The sequence below is a fragment of the Mytilus californianus genome, unplaced genomic scaffold, assembly GCF_021869535.1.
Source record: "Mytilus californianus isolate M0D057914Y unplaced genomic scaffold, xbMytCali1.0.p SCAF_35, whole genome shotgun sequence".
Classification (NCBI taxonomy): domain Eukaryota; kingdom Metazoa; phylum Mollusca; class Bivalvia; order Mytilida; family Mytilidae; genus Mytilus; species Mytilus californianus.
Window position 1 is genome coordinate 1,127,144 of NW_026262685.1, and position 21,960 is coordinate 1,149,103.

The 21,960-nt window shown below is 33.3% G+C and overlaps 1 protein-coding gene across 6 annotated transcripts; it reads left to right on the forward strand.

Moving 5' to 3' along the window:
• Positions 1-1,029: 1,029 nt before the first annotated feature.
• LOC127736686 (uncharacterized) lies at positions 1,030-20,619 on the forward strand. 6 transcript variants are annotated; one of them, XM_052247264.1, is made up of 9 exons: positions 1,030-1,215; positions 7,021-7,198; positions 8,934-9,037; positions 11,468-11,608; positions 12,279-12,455; positions 14,198-14,298; positions 15,139-15,262; positions 18,969-19,181; positions 20,448-20,619. In XM_052247264.1, exons 1-9 carry the CDS (start codon positions 1,155-1,157, stop codon positions 20,489-20,491), a joined length of 1,143 nt encoding a protein of 380 aa, XP_052103224.1. In that variant the 5' UTR covers positions 1,030-1,154; the 3' UTR covers positions 20,492-20,619. The 6 variants fall into 6 exon arrangements, with proteins under 6 accessions (XP_052103224.1, XP_052103228.1, XP_052103229.1 ...); XM_052247268.1 differs by lacking the exons at positions 1,030-1,215; positions 7,021-7,198; positions 8,934-9,037 and adding exons at positions 9,177-9,345; positions 9,411-9,427; XM_052247269.1 differs by lacking the exons at positions 1,030-1,215; positions 7,021-7,198; positions 8,934-9,037 and adding exons at positions 9,177-9,345; positions 9,801-9,817.
• Positions 20,620-21,960: the final 1,341 nt, after the last annotated feature.

A 21,960-nucleotide genomic window follows, 5' to 3' on the forward strand; every position in this document is an offset into this window, starting at 1 on the left:
AACAGGAAGATGAAATGGAATTCCTAGAGATGAAAGACAGTGTCCTCTCTGCTCCTTGTCAATTGGAAATGAATTTCACTATCTATTTGAGTGGCATGTTATTGTTAAAAATATAAGAAATAAACATATTTCAGAATATTACCACAAGTATCCATAAGTCGAGAAAATGAAAGGGCTGCTTTCATTAAGCAACATTAAAGTTATGAAGAACTTATCACTTTTCATTCACAAATTAGTTACACTATTGTAATTATACTCTCAACTATATGATTATGTTAACATTGTTCTGTAGCAACGATAAATATAATTATGTATTTTGCCTCTTGTTACACATGTAAATATGTGTCTGAGTGTTTCTAAATAAAGTATATTGTATTGTATAAATCGTGATAACGAATTGTATTAATCGTGATAACGGATTAAAATCGTAATAATGAATTTTATAAATAGTTATAACGGATTAAATTCATCATCACGAATTCGTAGAAATAGTTATAACAAATTTAATCCGTTATCACGAATTACCATTATCTGTGATAACGAATTTAATCACGAATTACAAAAGCACTGTGATAACAAATTACACAAATTCCTGAGAACAAATTATGAAATTCGTTATTACGAATTACAAAAATTGTTATAGCTAATTCCATAAATTCGTTATAACGAATTCCATAAATTCGTTATAACGAATTCTACAATTCGTGATAACGATTTTAATGTGTGATATCGAATTCAAATTATATTTTTGGGAGGTCCTAAATGGTTCCGTATTTAACCTCTGTTCCAAGTGCATTCAGTCATATAATTAATACTTCATAAAGACACGGTTTATATAGCTTTTGATATGACTTTACATTCTGAACACAATTAATAAAAAAAAATAGATATTTGTAGGGATTTTTTTCCATAAATAACCTTTAACTTGATTTCAGGTAGATTGGTACTTTATTGTTTTTGCTTATTAAACCAGGAAAATTTTAAACATATATTAATTTCACTTGTCAAATAAACGTTTTGTAAAATATAAATGTGTGCAATAACATGTTACAATGACTAATTTGAAATATTAAATTGCAGTATTTTGTTATAAAATGAATTACTTTGTGTGGAGGGTTTAATATAAATTCAGTCTACTAGCATGTCGCCATAAAATGATCTGTCGCCTGTTGTTTTTAATAATTTGGCTTGTGAAATTCTTTTTAATAGACAAAGGTAAGTTTTTCGACTATAAGCATTCACCCTTGCAATCTAGTCACTTTCAATTTATTTCTGATTGTTTCGATATTTTGATTTTATGTACTTCTTATACTAGTACATATGTATATTCTTTAATTCCTCTTGTACAGACATGTGAAAAATGGGACAATTACATAATCATAAGATCAAATTATGCATTAATAACTAATATTTTTGGCAGAGTAAAACACGATAACAGCGTCACAAAAGAGGGACGAAAGATATTAGAGGGACAGTCAAACTCATAGATCGAAAACAAACTGACAACGCCATGGCCAAAAATAAAAAGACAAACAGACAAATAATAGTATAGATGACACAACATAGAAAACTAAAGACTAAGCAACACGAACCCCACCAAAAACTGGGGGTGATCTCAGGTGCTCCGGAAGGGTAAGCAGATCATGCTCCACATGTGGCACCCGTCGTGTTGCTTATGTTATTACAAATCCGGTAAATAGTCTAATTCGGTAAGTCACATTATGTACTCGACGCAAATGATCACAAAGCTGTTTATATCACATTCCATATCTGGACAGTTTCTATGACAGGATTTGTATGACATTAGAACGTAAGTAGTACACACGCGGATGATGAGAACAGATTGTCAAAAAAGAACACAAGTTTGATTTCGAAAAAAATTAAGCAATACAGTCCAAATATTGTCACGAACATATTCAGTTGCTGTACAATATAAAGTAAACTGTTCAGTTGTCTCCATATAAGGATTATGACACTTTCTGCAAATAGACCCCGCTTGCATTATCATATTTCCATGTTTAGATAGTGACCTTGTAAATCACGGTCAAAACCCTTATTTGTCTTATTAATATACCTTTGAAACGAGCGAATAGATGGAAAACATAATCCCCTACCGACTATCGTAGATGCTGCATAAAAGCAAAAACTAAGGAGCTGTCATAAAGGAGCGATAGTAAAACTGCACATTTTACTTTTTATAAGCAGAAGGACTGTTTTGATTGAGTATATCCTGTAAGGGATCATTCAACCTGTATACAGATTCGAAAAGAACCGACAAACAAGTTTTTTCATGCACTATATATTTACTGACAAATAGTTATCAACTCGATCTTAAACCAGGGCTTCAATTAGCCATACATGGACCAATTAACGTAATAGAGTATTGTGTATACAAAATCAATTGTAAACTGTTAATAAAAACTTTTACTACATTATGGGATAAGTTTATAGGACATAATAAGCGTTTTAGATAAATTCTATCAATGACAATATCCTAGGGTATGCTCACATAACTTTTCAGATAGAAACTGCGATATATCTGAATCCCCCTTATATGAGAATAAACACATGGCCATTGGATAATATTGTAGCAAGAAGTCTTAATCTTTCCGCCTCTCAAATAAAACAAGTATTATAACTTGCTGTTTGGTGTGAGTCAAGGCTCCGTGTTTTGACCTATAATTGTTTACTTTTTACACATTGTGATTTGGATGGATAGTTGTCTCATTGGCACTCATACCACATCTTCTTATTTATATTAACAGTGTATTACTAAACAGAAAAAAATCAACAGCATGTAAAGCAACAAGGTATATAAAATTGTTCCTGTATAATAGACAGGAAGACCACAAATAAAAAGTAAAACAGAACATAATATCGTGTAAAACAATACATGCAGTTACTGAAGCCAGCTCAAAGTACTTAACTTGATTCTAATGTTGTCGTTCCCATCATGCAGAAAGACACAATTTTGTAAAATATCATACGCTATGATATCTGGGACCAATTATATATATGCATGTAGTTAGTCCCAGGATTTAACAAAATATTACTAGACTAATTATAAATTTATCAATGTGTTTCTTGAATGAAAAACAGATATATGGTAAGACAATTTCTGTATTGTATACCTATATTTTCGTGTGAAACAAAGCCAAGTAATAGAAAAACAAAGGATATGGGCTTTCCATCCATGACATTAAATCAGTACAGGCACAGCAAGTAGCCAGGTTGCTAAAAATATTTTAAAAGACGCTTTAGTTAAGTTACAATGTAGTTAGGGGTAAGAGCAGAAATTACAGAATACTTATATAGGTTGTAAAAAGGTAGTTTATATCAAACTATTTACAAATACAATGAGAGAACCATTTCACCGTGCTTGTTTTCAAGCTACAGGTAGTGCAAAATTATCGTGTTTCCCTTAAGATTATCCAGGAGAGCCACATACGGAAGCCATAAAGGGACACATAAAATATTAAATTAATCCGTTAACTCGGTTTCCCATTCCATGATCATCTCGGATTAATAATCCGTGATCTCGGATTCAAAATCCTTTATCTCGCATTTCCAATCCGTTATCTCGTATTAATAATCCGTGATCTTGGATTAATAATCCGTGATCTCCGATTCCTAATGCGTGATCTCGGATAAATAATCCGTTATCTCGGATTCCCAATACATTATATCGGATTCCCCACAATCCGTTATCTCGGATTCCCAATCTGTTATCTCGGATTCCCAATCTGTGGTATCGGATTAATAATTCGTTATGTCGGATTCCCAATCAGTGATCTCGGATTAATAATTCGTTATCCCGGACTCTTAATCTGTGATCTCGGATTGATAATCCGTTATCGCTGTTTTCCAATCCATTATCTCGGATTCCCTTCCCAATCCGTGATGTCGGATTGATAATGCGTTATGTCGGATTCCCAATTCGTGTTCTCGGATTAATAATCCGTTATCACGGAATTCAAATCCTTTATTTCGGATTGAAAAACCGTTATCTCGGATTCTTTATCCGTAATCTCGGATTCCGTAGGTCTGTCGTCGTTCGTCTTTTAACACATTGGTTTCCAAGCAAAAGCCTCTTTGATTTCGATGTAATTTAACAAAATGTCTTTGAAGAAAAATAAAGTTCCAGTTCAAAATGGAGGGTCCGCAAAAGGGCCAAAACTTTTATTTTTGTCTTGCCTCCGTCAAAATTTCCTGAACATGAGACTTGAATATGGTATGGGTTTTCCTGGGTCAAATGTGGTGGCGACATAAACCTTGAATAAAGTTTAAGACCTAGATCATCCATATTTTGTGTAAAGACAACTTGGGCTGCCTGACATATGTCAGTTGTCCATGACTTCAATTTTACTGTTCAGTGACTTTGTATTTATGTGATAAGGTCAGTTTCTAAGAAAGGTGAATTATGGTATTTTAGTCGGTTAGAGCGCTGACTTGTAACACAGAGGTCCCAGGTTTGAGTCCCGGAGAATACAATGTGATTTTCTAATAAGCATGCTCTCATGTACACATTACTTAAAATCACTTGAGTATAAAATTCACAATTTCAGGGTGACAAGATGGATATAGTTAAAGTCTGAGACAAACAGAGGAAATAAGTCATACCGATTAGCCAGTGTATTGAAAAATAATAACAAGTCTTAAAGATGCAAAGAAGAATCCTTGTGACAAAAAACTGGGGACACACATCCTTTTATGATGCAAACACACGCTGCAAATATTGTGTTTTCTTCTTACTATTTAAATTTTTGGAACTTATCCTGCTCCATATCCTACCTCTACCTCGCCTTGGGGATATGGGGTAAAATGTATTGCTGGCGAACGAAAGAGATCAATACAAATATATGTATTTGATATAACCTGATTAGTAAATATGTGTGGTGCAACTGAAAGATTTACTTGGCGCAAATGAAATGCCATCGGCACAAATGCTAAGCACCGCTAATTAGTATTTAAATATGACAAGTTATCAGGCGAAACATTTCTTAGTGTCAACACTCGTTGTATTTTTGAAGTAGTGTTCATTTTCCATCCGACTTCAGTGAGCTTCCTTTTTGGGGAGTTGGAAACCAAGATAACGGATTATCAATCCGAGATCACGGATTGGGAACCTAAAATAACAGATTGTTTTTTTTCGAGATCATGGATTGGGAAACCGACATAACCGATGAATAATCAGGGATAACGGATTATTAATCCGAGATCACGGATTGGGAATCCGAGATAACGGATTGGGAATCCGAGATCACGAATTATTTATCCGAAATAACGGATTATAAATCCGAGATAATGGATTGAGAATCTGAGATAACGAATTATTAATCAGAGATCATTGGATTATTAATTTGAGATAAAAAAAATGATTGGAAATCCGAGATCACGGATTTTTTATCCGAAATAAAGGATTATTAATCCGATATAACGGATTATAAATTTGAGATAATGGATTATTAATCCAAGATCACGGAATGGGAATCCGAGATAACGGATTATTGATCCGAAATCACGGATTGGGAAACCGACATAACGGATTTATGATCAGGGATCACGGATTATTATTCCGGGATAACGGATTCTTAATCCGAGATCACGGATTATTAATCCAAGATAACGGATTATTAGTCTGAGATAACGGATTATTAATCCGAGATCACGGATTGGGATTCCGAGATCACGGATTATTAATCTGAGATAATGGATTGAGAATCTGAGATACCGAATTGTTAATTCGAGATCACGGATTAGGAAATCGATATAACGGATTGGGAAACCGAGATAACGAATTAATTTTATGTTTATGTGTCCCTTTATGGCTTCCGTAGCCACACAATAATGTAAACAGAAATTTATTGTGAGGTCTTGCCTCGTGTCGCGGATTATTGATACGAGATAACGGATTGGGAATCCGAGATAACGGACTATTAATGTGAGATAACGGATTATTAATCCAAGATCACGGATTTGGAATCCGAGATCACAGATTATTAATCAGAGATCATGAATTAGGAATTCGAGATAATGGGTTATCAATCCGAGATCACGGATCGGGAATCGGAGATAACGGATTTGGAAACCGAGATAACGAATTAATTTTATGTTTTATGTGTCCCTTTATGGCTTCCGTAGCCACACAATAATGTAAACCGAAATTTATTGTGAGGTCTTGCCTCGTGTCGCGATTGAAGTCAGCTTTTAACACTGGAAGACTACAAAAGATATCGAAGAAACAAGTTCTCCTTCTATTTGTTTGTTTGTTCCCGAGTTACAACGTTTGTTCTAGCTCAACATGCTGGCTAAAACTAGCATATGGACAATAGGATATTATCTATCATGTGTGTAGCTATTTCTTAACCCAGGCACCATTGAAGAAGAATACGTTGGTTTTTTTTTAATTCAACACAATGGAATAGTAATCATACAATGTTGAGCGATAGTTTGTTGTGTCTAAGGCCAAATAAAAGAGCAAATATTACAACATCAGAGATAATAACAAAACATTTTTCATATCAAATGTAGCATCAGCCCTAGATCATGATATTAGCTACAAGAGCCAATAAAGTGGGTAAATTCGACCGAGTGCTGGTAATACAGATGATAGAAAAAGGCCATGTTAATTTCATATATTTCAACTTAAAACAAAATGTATCTGTGTATAAAGTCGTTTTATTTTAAAAATAGCAAGCGATATTAAGCAATTAATACTTCAAATTAAAGCAATGAATGCTCTAGATATGTCTACTATGTTGCTTATATATATGAAAAACGTATCGATACAGTACATTTTCTGGAATGTTCGAATGGCTACGAATTGTCTAGCGCTTGATAAAATTGCAACCATAAATGCTATAAACGATCGTAATCTTTTATAATATTGTATTTTAAAATTAGTCGGCTAAGCACATTTGTCGTAAAACATGGAATGATGTTATCAAACTGGAGTTATTCATTTTGAGAATATGAAATTTAATGATAAAACATGTGTCATATTTTACTTTTTTTAAACAGCTTATGGAGACTGTGACTTGCCACCTGATTTAGATGGTGCATGGTGGGATAGCAACGCGGGAAATGTTCAGTTTACTCAGGCCACAAAGCAGTTAGATGGATGGTTATTCACTGTCTACTCACAAAGTTTGTCTGCATTTACATGTGTAGAGAGTGTTGACAATATATTACTGTTTAAGTAAGTCTTTATATATATCTTAGAAACACGTCGTGTCGATTTACCTCTAACATATCTTATGTATTGCCATTTTGGTTATTGATGAAGGTTGTATGTTGAAATGTCTTTTTGATTTTTCTCTCATTGGGATGCTGTCTCGTTGATAAAACTAAAAAAAAAAAAAAAACGAATTCAACATTACGTGTACTTCCAAATATCTACAGACTGTACCGAAACCGTAAAAGAGACAAGCTACACGGCAATAGTGAAACCTACAATTGAATATGCAGCCCTGTATGGAACCCACCAAGCCAAAATAAAAGCAAGGCCTTGGAAAATATGAGAAGAAGAGCAACACGTCTTGTCACTAATAACTATACGGACTGAACATCTGGATGCGTGACCAACATGATAATAACACTAGGTTGGCAAAGTCTAGAACCGAGAAGACATAATAGTAGACTGTGTATGCTACTAGTATACAAATTCAAACACCAGCTTATAGCAATCGACAGTGATCTATACCTTAGGCATAATGACAGTAGAACAAAAGACCAACACTGCCTCTTCCATAAGAAAATGCCTGTACCAAGTCAGGAATATGACAGTTGTTATCCATTCGTTTGATGTGTTTGAGCTTTTGATTTTGCCATTTGATTAGGGCCTTTCCGTTTTGAATTTTCCACGGAGTTCAGTATTTTTGTGATTTTACTTTTTTTCCAAGAAAGATCAAATAATATGGCACTTTTGGTAAAAACAAAAACCATGCGAGTACTCTTTCTTTTACTTTTACTCAGATCTTTACTTAGTCCCTTTTTTTGTGGGGTGTATAAATACGCTGCCACGTCCGGTCTGTGTTTTCGTCAGATGTTTTCTGCTTTGTATCGATCTAATGAGTTTAGCCCTTTTCAACTGATTGTTATTGTTTGTTCTTATGTTGCACTGTTACACCACTGTCCCGGGTTAAGGGGAGGGTTTAGCGCCAGCAAACTAGTTTAACTCCGCCACATTCTATACGTGCATGTCCCAAGTCAGGAGCCTGTAGTTCAGTGGTAGTCGTTGGTTCATGTCTGTCATTTTTGTTTTTCGTTAATTGTTTCGTTATAAATTAGACTGTTAGTTTTCTCGATTGAATTGTTTCATATTTTTCATGTCGGTACCTTTTATAGCCGACTATACGGTATGGATAATTGCTTACATCGACTTCATTTGAAGTTTGGTGGATAGTTCTCCCCATGGCCAATCATACCACATCTTCTTGTTTTTATAATGAACAGCATCTTTACAAAAAAAAATATCTTACAGAAATTAACATCTTCGTAAAATGTATTTTGTAGCAAATATGTTTTAGGGTAAAGCTGTTGTTCATATCTAAAATGTTAATAACAAGATCTCAAAATAAGGCTATTTGACAATTTGTGCTGTTTTGCAATAAATATTAGAAAGTAAGACAAAATTCAAAAGTGTAAATACTGACGTTCAAAAGAAAAATGTCTCATGGACATCTGGAGTATTTTATTTGCTAAATTTATTAAACTTTTAATTTTCGAATCCAAGAAACAACAAAAGTGTTCTTTTCATACCTTCTGTATTTCAGTTTGTTATGTATCAGCAATTTAGATGAATGGGTGTACATACATCAAAACATTGAAACTACGATTATAAAATTTAAGATGCGACAAAGTTGTTCGAGTTCCCGTATAGTTTATCTTTTTATTATCGGTATATTTTGTCTGTATTATATTCAATGTTATAGGAGTAACAATGAAGCCAATACATTTGGAGAACTTTATCGCGGATTTCTGTGTATGGTGTACACAAACATAACATCATCCAGCTTCAGGTATTATCTACAGGCAGGTATGTACAATGTATGGTGTATACCAATATAACATCAGCCAGCTTCAGGTATTATCTACAGGCAGGTATGTACAATGTATGGTGTATACCAATATAACATCAGCCAGCTTCAGGTATTATCTACAGGCAGGTATGTACAATGTATGGTGTATACCAATATAACATCAGCCAGCTTCAGGTATTATCTACAGGCAGGTATGTACAATGTATGGTGTATACCAATATAACATCATCCAGCTTCAGGTATTATCTACAGGCAGGTATGTACAATGTATGGTGTATACCAATATAACATCATCCAGCTTCAGGTATTATTTACAGGCAAGTATGTATAATGTATAGTGTATACCAATATAACATCATCCAGCTTCAGGTATTATCTACAGGCAGGTATGTACAATGTATGGTGTATACCAATATAACATCATCCAGCTTCAGGTATTATCTACAGGCAGGTATGTACAATGTATGGTGTATACCAATATAACATCATCCAGCTTCAGGTATTATCTACAGGCAGGTATGTACAATGTATGGTGTATACCAATATAACATCATCCAGCTTCAGGTATTATCTACAGGCAGGTATGTACAATGTATGGTGTATACCAATATAACATCATCCAGCTTCAGGTATTATCTACAGGCAGGTATGTACAATGTATGGTGTATACCAATATAACATCATCCAGCTTCAGGTATTATCTACAGGCAGGTATGTTTAATGTATGGTGTATACCAATATAACATCATCCAGCTTCAGGTATTATCTACAGGCAGGTATGTACAATGTATGGTGTATACCAATATAACATCATCCAGCTTCAGGTATTATCTACAGGCAGATATGTACAATGTATGGTGTATACCAATATAACATCATCCAGCTTCAGGTATTATCTACAGGCAGGTATGTTTAATATATGGTTTAATGATAAATGTGATATTATTAAATTGTAGAAAACTAATAACAGAAATCATTAAATGTGTGCGTTTCCTAGGAAGACGCGTGTCGTGTTTCGATCTCAATATAATATAATACGAAATGACTACATACTAGTAAGCCAAGAAACCACAAAAGTCACTATGTTACAAAATTGTATAGCAGGTGCACAATTTCATGGCATACTGAAGAATATGCACAAGTTTGGGGCAGTTATGCATATTCATGACGAGAACATGATAAAATAAATTATGAATATTAACCCTGCTTCGTAGTAGACCAACACGCGTACGCTACGTCGGATTTTTAACGTGCTAGTTCACGAGGTAACAGTCCGAAGGAAGACATATTACCCTACACGAGCACATTGTTCTGATTCCGAGCCGACCAGTCTACTTTAACCCCTTAATGCCGCGTGCTCAGCGGAGAAGTAGCAAATACCAATTTTAAAGTCTTTGGTTTGACCCGAATGGGGTTCGAATCCACGACCTCCCGCACTCGAGGTTAACAAGCTACCACAAAACCACCGATGCGGTAAACAATGTAATACAACACAAGTCTATCTTATCTGTCGTTACAGCTACAGGCAACATGAAAAAGTGAACAAATTGATTTCGTTTATAAGCTGTAGTGAGACAAAAGATTGCATTTAGTATAAATTGTAGCATACACATCAGTTCAACGCGCTTGATACATGAAGTCATGTTATTGAAATCAGACTATTAATATTGTTTCCGGATCAACCAAAACAAAACTTCGATTGTTTGCAAGTCCCCAATCTCTGGAATTTACAAACAATTATTATACCCTGACAACTTTGTACATCTATTTTAAACTTACACTACAGATTTGTCCTCGCTAGAAATATATTATGTCAGGTAAATATAAAGATTAACTGTCAGAGGTTTAAACCGGTTACAAAAATGAACTAACTTGTCCTTTTTTTACTATTTGAGATAGAAACCTCCTGTATCTTTCAATGATCCAAATAGCAGCGGATACGATTTCATATCCTTACAAATCAACAATCTTCAAAACGAAGAATTGAAATCAGACGAACAACGAAAAAAAAGAAGAAGTAAACAATAAGATATAAATAAACAAGCAACGGCTAAAAAGGTGTCAGGTAACAAAGGGGTATGTTTAGTAATAAATAAGACTTTAAAAGAAACCACAACCTTTGTAAGGACGAACTCACTGACCGCAATGATATGAGTAGTATATGCTTCGTGTTGCTATGCGTATACATTGTAGAGCTCTTCATGCCAAATCTATGCAAAAATCGGTTTAACAGTTATATGCCGAGGACTTCTAGTAAATCATAAATTGAAGCACTACGGAGGTAAGCTGTCTATTACAGTGATACACATTCACCATATTATATTGACACCGAAATACATTTTGCATGTTTTGTAAGGTTTTTAATTTTCTCAATAGTAAAAATTTAAATCGTATTCTTGGTTTAAGAGTAAGAGTTTTTATTTAAGATGAGGAACCCGATGAAGCTTCTAGAAAAAGGGTGAAAATGGTGGCGAAGAAAGATGATTCAGAGCCTTATGATATAAACGTCATTTGTAATCCAGTAAATGGTCCTTCCTCAGAAGAGTACCATGTTCTAGTAAGGCAAGGTAAGTGATTATAGATATTCTGTAGAACCTTTCTCTAATAAAATGGCTATACTGAAACTGCATAGTTAACCCTTTACCATTTTCTCTTCATCCTTAGTCTTTCCACCTTGTACCATTTTAACCCTAAACCTTTTACCCTCGCCTTTAACTCTATCATAACCCTTAACTCTTACCCTTTATCCGAACTTTGCCCTAGCCCTTTGCCTTTACCTTTAACACTTACCCCTTTACTCCAAACCCTTTACCTTTAACCCTTAAAAACCATTTAACCTATTATCTGTACCCTTAACAATGGAGCCTTTAACCTTCACTCTTTCTCCCTTATTCTATCAACTGATTCCAATAAACGAGGAGTCATTTTACAGAACATTATACAATTGTGACGGTAAACATATCTGCATGAAGGGTTGATTACTTTATAATTCTATTTATAATAAAATATACATTTTGCAATGTTCAGTCGCAGCCATAGAAACTTAAGGCCAAAGACACGTAAGGACAACAACACATGAATTGTATGAAACTGCAATTCGTTTGTGTCGATGAATTTGATCAGTTAACATTCTGCGAAAAATTCCAAATCTAGTTGCTCTTTAATATCATTAATCTGTATATGTATTATACAATCTTTGAAATTTTATATTTGCTTATTTACTGTATACATTGACAGGTAGACAGTCGACGTTGAACCAGTATTTACCTGATATATTGCTTGGTGTATTCTCCTACAGTGTCAACGATGGAGACTCTTCCTATTGTACTGATGGTTCTCTATGGGATTCGTGTACATATAAAACATCTATCAACTTAAACTATACACTGTGTTCAACTGTAATGTTTGGTTCAGGTAGGTTCTGAATAGATCATATAAATGGCCACAAAAGAAAACATATATTGGTTGGTGTGAATAAATCGTTGGTATTTAAGGGATTGGTATTTGAGACCAGACTTGCTCGAGATTCTGCCAACTCTGCATAGCATTTTCTATATAAATGTCACAATATATTCTTTACATGTATAATAAAAAATCCTGTAAATACAAATGTAAACACACAAACACTGAAATAAGGGTACGTTGGGCATACGTCAATGAGACATCAACTCAAAGAAGAAAAATAACAACCGAAACACATTTGGAGGGCAAAATACAGTTTTTTTTATAATAGACAGGCTTCTATACAATATGTCTAATCTATATTGAGTCAGTAAAATTGTGATTATATATTTTATCTTGATTCCATCTCAATAGATTGTTTTCTAACAGCAATAATAAAATCCGTTTTATTATGGGGATTCGAACTTAATTGAGTTGTACTTTAATATTATTAAATGTTCAATTAATAAATCTTTCATATTAGGAGATATGATATAATTACCATTACGACGACTATCCACCGAAAACCAACAAGTATAAGGATGAGAACAACTTCAATTTGTTTAAATGCCTTCTATAAACAAACTGTTGTCTTTCATTTTGTAGAAAGGAAGGCGATAAAAGACATTTACATGGTTGATTAAGGAACCGCGAAAAAAAGGGAATAAAGTAATACATTGTAACTGCATTTCATTGCACAATTTTTTACCTGATATTTAAAAATACATTGACGATATACTACAACAAATCGTTATCAAATGTCGTTTATATCAGGATGAGATATATATTTCAAAGGTTCTCTGTGATAAAGGATACAGCAGATACAGTTAAGTCAATTTCATATCTTGACTTACAACTAGAAATTGACAATGAGGGTCGTTGAGAACAAAACTCTACGACAAAAGAAATAATATCAGCTTCCCAATTATAAACATTTCATTTGAATGCAGCAACATTTCAGCAGCACCTGCATATGGAGTATATATCGAATGTGACCTACCGAATTAAACTTAACACCAGGTTTGTACTTACATGATCACCACGACGGATGCCATATGTAGAGCAGGATCTGCTTACCTTACAAGAGCACATGAGATCACCCATAGTTTGTTAAAAATGGATTTTGTTGCTATTTTAGTTTTAGTTTTCAGTGTTGTTCTTTGAGCTTCTTATTTTTTGAATGTCTGTGGTGTATATACCGGTAACAGTCTTGCCTATCCTTTGTCATGAATAAGTTCCGATTTCAAAATTTCCTTTCGGTCAAGTTTCAGTGTTAGAAAACTTACATGACCGATGGTTTATGAGTTTGGTGATGTCTTAGGATTAGATAGGAATCAATTACTAATCCGCCGTTGAGTGATGCCTTATCATCTTATATAAATTATTAACATATTTTATAGGAGCAGCACGACGGGTGTCTCGTGTGGAGCAGTATATGTATACCCTTCCGGAGCACCTGATATCAACCTCGGTTTTTTGTAGGGTTCGTGTTGCTCTGTTTTTAGTTTTCTATGTTGTGTTTTGTATAGTACTGTTATTTGTCTTTTGATCGTTTATCTTTTCTTGGCAAGACTGACATATGTGTTTGAATATCCCTTTGGTATCTTTCACCTCTCTTTTGTAGCACTGCAAGATGGACCAAGTTGTAAATCATATTTTGAAAAATCAACACGCATTTTTGTTACAAGAATTAAATGTTTAATGTGATTTTGCAGCAACTGGTCATGTGTACAGTGTAACCTATGTGTTACAGGGTAGTACCTACTATGCAACAGTTATAAACTCTGATGGTCAGGATACACTGTTTACATGCTTGGTATGTTGAATTGCAAACTCTTTGTATTTTAGTTTGATGATATTTTGTGTCAGATTTCATCTTAAATATTCATTCCATCAAAATACGGACAAGAATAAAAATACCGGAGGTAGAATACAGTAACGTAGATAACATTCTAAAAGAATACCCTTTAAAAATTTTGTTAACTTGCCTGGCTTTTTTTCTGAATAGACGATGCTAAGGACCAAAATATGTGGGGTTCATCGACACGCATGGACGTTGTCTTCTGTTCACATGCTGTTTACTTTCAAATAAACATGTTATTTTATGGGAATACAATTATAATATGAAGAATCATAAATAAAAGAGATGTGGGCTATACGTCATTGAGACGGAAATCCACTTATTTGCTGTTTAACCATAACCTACTCTTTCAAGGTGTAACATTATTTCAAAATGTTATCCGACTAAGTTATATGTTATAACCGTCCCATTAATCAATATGTTAGAAATATGTAACTAAAGTTTTTCGTTCATTATTGTATACATAAATCTTTTCTCGTTTGAAATTTGACATTTCGGGGCCTTTTATAGCTGACTATTCGGTATGGGTTTTGCTCATTGTTGAAGGCTGTACGGTGACCCATAGTTGTTAATTTCTATGTCATTTGGTCTCTCGTGGAGAGTTGTCTCATTGGCAATCATACCACATCTTCTTGTTTTTTATAACTAGTCTTTAGCATCGATCTGAAAGTGCAAGAGTGAGAACATAAAATAAATAATTTGAAAATTGTAAAATATTAAAAAAGAAAGGAAAGTTATTTCTTATTTATTGATCTTTATTCGTCGTTGGTCTAATATTCTATCCTAATATGTTAGGCAGTGGTGTCATCAGGAGGGAAAATTGCCATGAGCACAAACCCGGGCAGCTGTGAAAAGGGACAGACACCATCTTCAAGGACATCTAATCAGGAAAGTGCCCTGATTACTTTGTCGCAATATGGTAAGAAAAAACACCGTGGATTTATTCTACGTTATTTTAACCCATATATATTTTTAGAAATCTACGGATGATGCTTTAATACGAACACAATCGCAACTCTAGACGATCCTTTACGCTCTCTTTACATATGTATTCGAAAAAGGAAAAGAAACAGCCTCGGTAAAGCAGAGTACAATAATGTTTTTTGTTTAACATTGAACTAATCTGATACTCGATATGAACCTGGAAAATACAACTTACTTTTGTTGAAAAAATTGATGTAGCGACACAAAGCAAAGATATATGCCATGTACAGAGTATCTAATGTATTGTCAATATGTATATCATTATGGTATAAATATAATAAAAACATTGCTTTTTACCTTAAATGATATTTTCATCACATGTGCATCCGGTACAAAGAAATTTTACTCTCTTAGTTTCATTGTTTTCTATTCTTTATTTACAGTGACTTGTCGTAAGTATCCTTAAATTAAAACTAAAATTTTAGAAAACAACTCTCTTTTTCCAAGTTAATAATACTAGCAATGAAATAATTTAGTACGTTTAAAAACGTGTTTCCATATCCTATTTGATTTTAGAATGAGTACAACTTTTTATTATAACGGTTAATCTAATGATTTACAAAAACCTTTTAAACTATAATCACAGAAAAAACGAATGTACCGAAATGAATAAGCATATTAACATACACACTTAAAGGGGAAAACTTGCAGGTTAGAAAAATAATTTACTACCCACTATAACAGATGTTAGAAGCAGTAAGACGAATTAATACAATATAGAGGCATGGATATTCAGAGGGTTGTATAAGCACAATATATCGTGAATATCTGCGACAATGAATTCAGGCTATCTCTACAATTCACGAGCCGATAGTGTAGAAACGAGATTTGGAACAAGATGGCCGTCTTAGCATTAATGTTCCAACATGATGCTTTTTACCTCCATCGTGATGCTTTTAACTTATATCACGATGCTTTTAACTTCCATCATGATGCTTTTAACTTCCATTGGGATGCTTTTAACTTCCATCGTGATGTTTTTTACTTCCATCGGGATGCTTTTAACTTCCATCGGGATGCTTTTAACTTCCATCGTGATGCTTTTTACTTCCATCCTGATGCTTTTGACTTCCAACGTGATGCTAATGTCAGTTGAATTGCATCGTGATGCTTTGAGAAAGTATCATTATACTTGTCAAAAGCATCATGACAGTTGTTAAAAGCATCGGGATACTTGTTAAAACCATCACGATGGAAAAACTATAACGACGGAAGTATCGTTATTTTGACATGAACGGCCACTCATACTCCTGACTTGGGACAGGCACATAAAGAATGTGTTTGGGTTAAACATGTTTGTGAGTACTCTAAAATCGTACTTTCGTGTTAATTTGACCTGTTGATACAATTTGTAATACATTTTTGTTATTTAATGTTTACTTATTTAGTGTTTAACTTATATTTCGTCTCACTATTTTTAATATTTACCTTTGATAAGTATTTGGTATGAAGATAAGTTTTCACTTCTGTTCTCGTACTATGAACAACAAAATTATTTATTTTGTAAAAAATATTTCCGTACTACAAGTATACCTTACAACAAAATTATTTTTATTTACCTCTGTACGTTATTTTATTTAGCGGCATTTTGTTCAAGGTTATGGTTGTCTTTCTGATATTGTTTTACATCTAACCCCTTTGTTTTATTAATTTTCTATTTACATTGTGTCATTGATCAAATTTATTTCAATTGATGTTTTATAGTGTGTCTTTCTATGTTGTGATGTTACACTATTGTTTAAGGTTAGGGTGAAGATTTGCGCCTATTAAAACGTTTAAACCCGCTGCATTTGTTTGCACCTGTCCTAAGTCAGGAGCCTGACGTTCAGTGGTTGTCGTTTGTTCATGTGGTTCATAAGTGTTTCTCGTTTTTTATATAGATTAGACCGTTGGTTTTCCTGTTTGAATGGTTTTACACTAGTCATTTTGGGGGCCCTTTATAGCTTGTTGTTAGGTGGGAGCCAAGGCTCCGTGTTAAAGGCCGTACTTTGACCATAATGGTTTTCTTTTACAAATTGTGACTTGGACGGAGAGTTGTCTCATTGGCACTCATACCACATCTTCTTATATCTATTATGAGCGCTCAACCCTCCCGGTTACCTGGGACAGTGGTGTAAGAGCACAACATAAGAACTAACTATAAAAATAAGCTGAAAAAGGCTGAACTCATTAGATCGATACAAAGAAAAACATCAAACAAAAACACAGATATGTCTGTTTTATCAGGTGTTAGTGGTTGATTTGGTATATTGTACTGTACGGTATTAATGTCGATTCCTGTTATTCTTTTTATATTTTTGACTATTTATGCACGTGTTTATTATAACTTATGACACCGATTTCAGCATGCAACATACGTGATTCTAGAATTATTTTCATTAGGAACAATGAATTCTCGATACCAATTCGTTTTTATTAGAGAGCACCACTTTTATAACGCCTTTCTCCGTTAACCTTAATAATTTGCCTGGTGAGAAAGTTATTACCTTTAGTTAGTTGAAGTACATATAGGCAACGACTTAATATATCAAAAGTATGCCTATCTAATCGCATTAATATAAGCTATGTAAGTTACGCTAAATGTATAAAGTCTTTGCTTTCGGCCATATTTGTCTAGATTAATTTCTGATATAAATAAGAAGATGTGGTATGAGTGCCAATGAGACAACTATCCATCCAAGTCACAATGTGTAAAAAGTAAACAATTATAGGTCAAAGTACGGCCTTCAACACGAAGCCTTTGCTCACACCGAACAACAAGCTATAAAGGGCCCCAAAATGACTAGTGTAAAACAATTCAAACAGGAAAACCAACGGTCTAATCTATATAAAAACGAAAAGCGAGAAACACTTATGAACCATACCAGCAAACGACAACTACTGAACAACAGGCTCCTGACCTAGGACAGGTGCATGAAAATGCAGCGGGTTTAAACGTTTTAACAGGCGCCAACCTTCACCCTAACCTTAAACAGTGGTGTAACATTACAACATAAACAGACACACAATAAAATATCAATTGAAATGGCTTAACTCGATCAAAAAGACATAATCACAAAAACAAGTAAATATACACTGAACGAATAAGTTTGATTTATGAAACAATATAAATACAATATAAATAAAAAAGATGTATCAATGTAAAAAAGACAACTTAAACCTAGGACAAAATGACGTTAAATAAAGTACACATGTAAATTTAAATATAAAAATTTTGTTGTTAGGGGTACAGAAACATTTTTACAAAACGAATTTGTTGTAGATAGTACGTGTACAGAAGTGAAAATTCATAGTCATACTAAATACTTATCAAAGGTGGTACATATTAAAAATAGTAAGACGAGATATACATGTAACACAAAATAAGTAAACATTAAATAACAGAAATACATTACACATTGTGTCAACTAGTCAAATTAACACGAAAGTACGATTTGAGAGTTCTCGCAGTTACTGAAAGCTAGTTAAAAGCCAAAACAATCAATAATAAAAAATCATGCATCAGAGACTAAAATCAATTAAAACACATCATATTTTTCTAGATTAATTACTGAGTCTGCTCTGTGACAATCGTCAGCATGTTGTTTGCATGGGTTGTTTCAAGCAAATAGAAAACACATTACAAATTTCTTACTTTACAGCTTTTAATAGTGATAGTTTAGATCTATCGTCAGATACGGATATCAACATTCCAGCTATAGTCCTCGGTATATGTGCTGCGTTAGTGTTTATTATTGTTGCATTGTCTGCTTTTATATTGTACCGGAAGTGCTACAGAAGACGAACTCATATACACCACGCACACAGGGATGTTCTTCCAGACATGATGTATCCTAAGAAAACGGCATTAGCAGGTACTATATTTTAAGACATTTTTCAATAGGACCTTCATAGTTATATAAATTAAGATTCGCGATAACGGTCACTGGGACTAAAGGTCAACAACTCTTATTCCGAAACAAAAATGTCAGTACTGGGCTTGTTTTAAAATTTTGTGTTATTCATCATATTTTGTACATATTCAGCAACGACAATATGTCTATAAAACTACAATTTTTTCCAATATGTGCGTTCAATTTAAAACAAAGATCCAAAATACTACTTTTCAACTCTATAGTTTGATGCTTTGTTAATTACATTACCTTAAAATTGTGATTAGGGAATGCCGCTATGCAAGAAAAGTCTTTTTATGACCTAACAATACACAAGAAACATTGCAACATATGTTTTCATCAAAGACATGAAAAACATATGTTGCAACTTTTCCTGTGTATCACGAATATAGTTTCAAATTTTAAAAATGAAAGCTATCATAACATCTAAAAAGAGGAGGAAGAAACAATGGAGGCAATGAAAAACTGAAAGTCGTAGAAAAACATATCACACCATTACCCCTAAAAAGACGAAAGGACAAACAACAGTCCACAGTTCTACACAGAATACTAAAGAGTGTGAGGAAGGGTTCGGAGATAAGTCGCATTTAGTGACGTCACAGTCGAGGAATGACTGATTATTATTATTCCAAAACTAGCAGAACACATTGTCGCTTACTAATATCAATTAACAAACACGCGATGAAACTAAATGTAATTACTAAGCAATGTATAGATTCAGATAAAATTCCAAAATGTATCATCATTATTCTAGCTAAGAATAGTTTAATTGGAATTCAAGGTAAATGAATGAAATCAAATGCACATTTTTTTAAATGGATTATATTTCCTTTACAAACGTATACTTTTGCACTGGCTTTTATTTTTAGGAACATAAATTTCTTTGCGGTCCCCCTCCCCCATTTTGGTATCCAAATAAATTATTGATAAAGTAATCATACTAATAAAGAACACCAAATTTCGATTGTTCATCAGGTTAAATAAACTTGCTGAGAAAAGAAGGGGCTGATTAAGTCATTTTCTTAATTTTTTTATTTCGCGATTTCATCTTAATAGCGTAATACATTTATTATTTGATAATGAATTTGTTTATTCTTCTTTTTTGGAGAGATTGAGTCAGTAGGATATTCTCAGTTTAATGACAATAATGTAATTAAAATTGATTCGTGATATTGTACAACTTTAACCGTAAAATTAACTTTAAGATGTACAAACATTTCATTTTAGATGCAGGTATTGGTGATGTGGTACTTCATTCACCAAGAATTTAAATAAAGATTCCAAGACAAATGATTTAGAGGGACACATTGGTGTGAATTGTAAAACAAATATTGATTTCAGTTAAATAGTGTTGTACAATAGTTTATTGTGAAAATAAAATCTCTTATTACTTGTTAAATGCTTTGTTCCTTTGGTGGAAATATTTTAAGAAATATGCTAGGTAAAAGATGGAAAAAGTATTCGCTGTTGATATTTTTTATTTGCACTCCCCAATATGTTTAAATTAACGGTATGATGATCTTGAATTAAATGTGCGGGGACTCCATTGATATGACGCATATCATCAAGTTTTACGCTATTCTTCCAAGTTCCATCAGTTAGACTTATCTAAGCAAACGCTTATAATACCAAAAGATCTAAAGAAAACACGAGTCAGCTTACAAATATCGCCGGACAACAAGGTTGTGAGCAATGCTTTATAAAATTTAATCCAACATGCAAACAAATGCACCTGGACTTGTATTTATCGTACTTTGCAATTGTCATAAACACAATCCCGTCCTCTTTTCCTAGCGAATTTGACTTATTACGTGGTCTGTACTTACATTATCAAACGGGTGCCAATAGTGTAGCAGGATCTGCTTACCTTCCGATCAGCACTTGAGATCACCCCCGGTTTTTGGTGGAGTTCATTCTTAAGTTTCTATGTTATGTTTTTGTACTTTTGTTTTTTCTTTTCGTCGTTTTATGTTTTTTGCCATGATATTGTCGACTTATGAGTTTGAATATCCCTTTGGTATCTTTCGCATCTCTTTTGTAAGTATTAGATTAATTTATTATTGTAGTAAAAGTAATTGAATAGATATATGTGCAATCTTTATCAAAAAAGAAGAACTCTTTAGAAAATAACACGATTTAATGATAAAGCTTTTAATTTGAATCTTGAAATTCAATAGATATGGAAGAATATAACAAACAAGATGAAAAATACACAATCTAACTGACATTTATCGTATTTGGTATATATTATAATAGACCAACATTTTACAAACTAAATATATTATATTTACAATTTTTATACATATTATGCACTAACAGTTGACAATCTCTGAACAAGCATACAGTTTTTTCATCTAATTTTCATCATAGGCTTAGCCTAAATTACGTTCAATATTCTTTTTAAATTATAATAAGGATAACAATGATATATAATACAATAATTAAGAGGTCAATGCAGTATGCTTTAAGCACGCAAAAGAATGGACTAGAAAACAAAAATATGTGTCAGACGTAACATTGGGAAGCTCATCATATACTTAGCAAAATAAAGCAAATGCTATATTTATACAATTTTATGAGTTTTTATCCTCTTTTTATGTTTGATATTCAATGTAGAGTGGTCTTGTTTTAGATCTCTGCACATTTGTTTTTAAACCAATATGAACCCTTCCAAAACTACAATAACTTGTCCCTGTCATAATATATACAATATGCATTTCTCTTTAAAAACAAAAATATA

Excerpts from the sequence above, each read along its gene's own strand:
- LOC127736686 (XM_052247264.1), top strand. The coding sequence starts at position 1,155 with ATGATCTGTCGCCTGTTGTTTTTAATAATTTGGCTTGTGAAATTCTTT. Across the intron at positions 12,456-14,197 it reads AACTGTAATGTTTGGTTCAG|CAACTGGTCATGTGTACAGT; the intron begins GTAGGTTCTGAA and ends GTGATTTTGCAG. Across the intron at positions 15,263-18,968 it reads GATTACTTTGTCGCAATATG|CTTTTAATAGTGATAGTTTA; the intron begins GTAAGAAAAAAC and ends CTTACTTTACAG.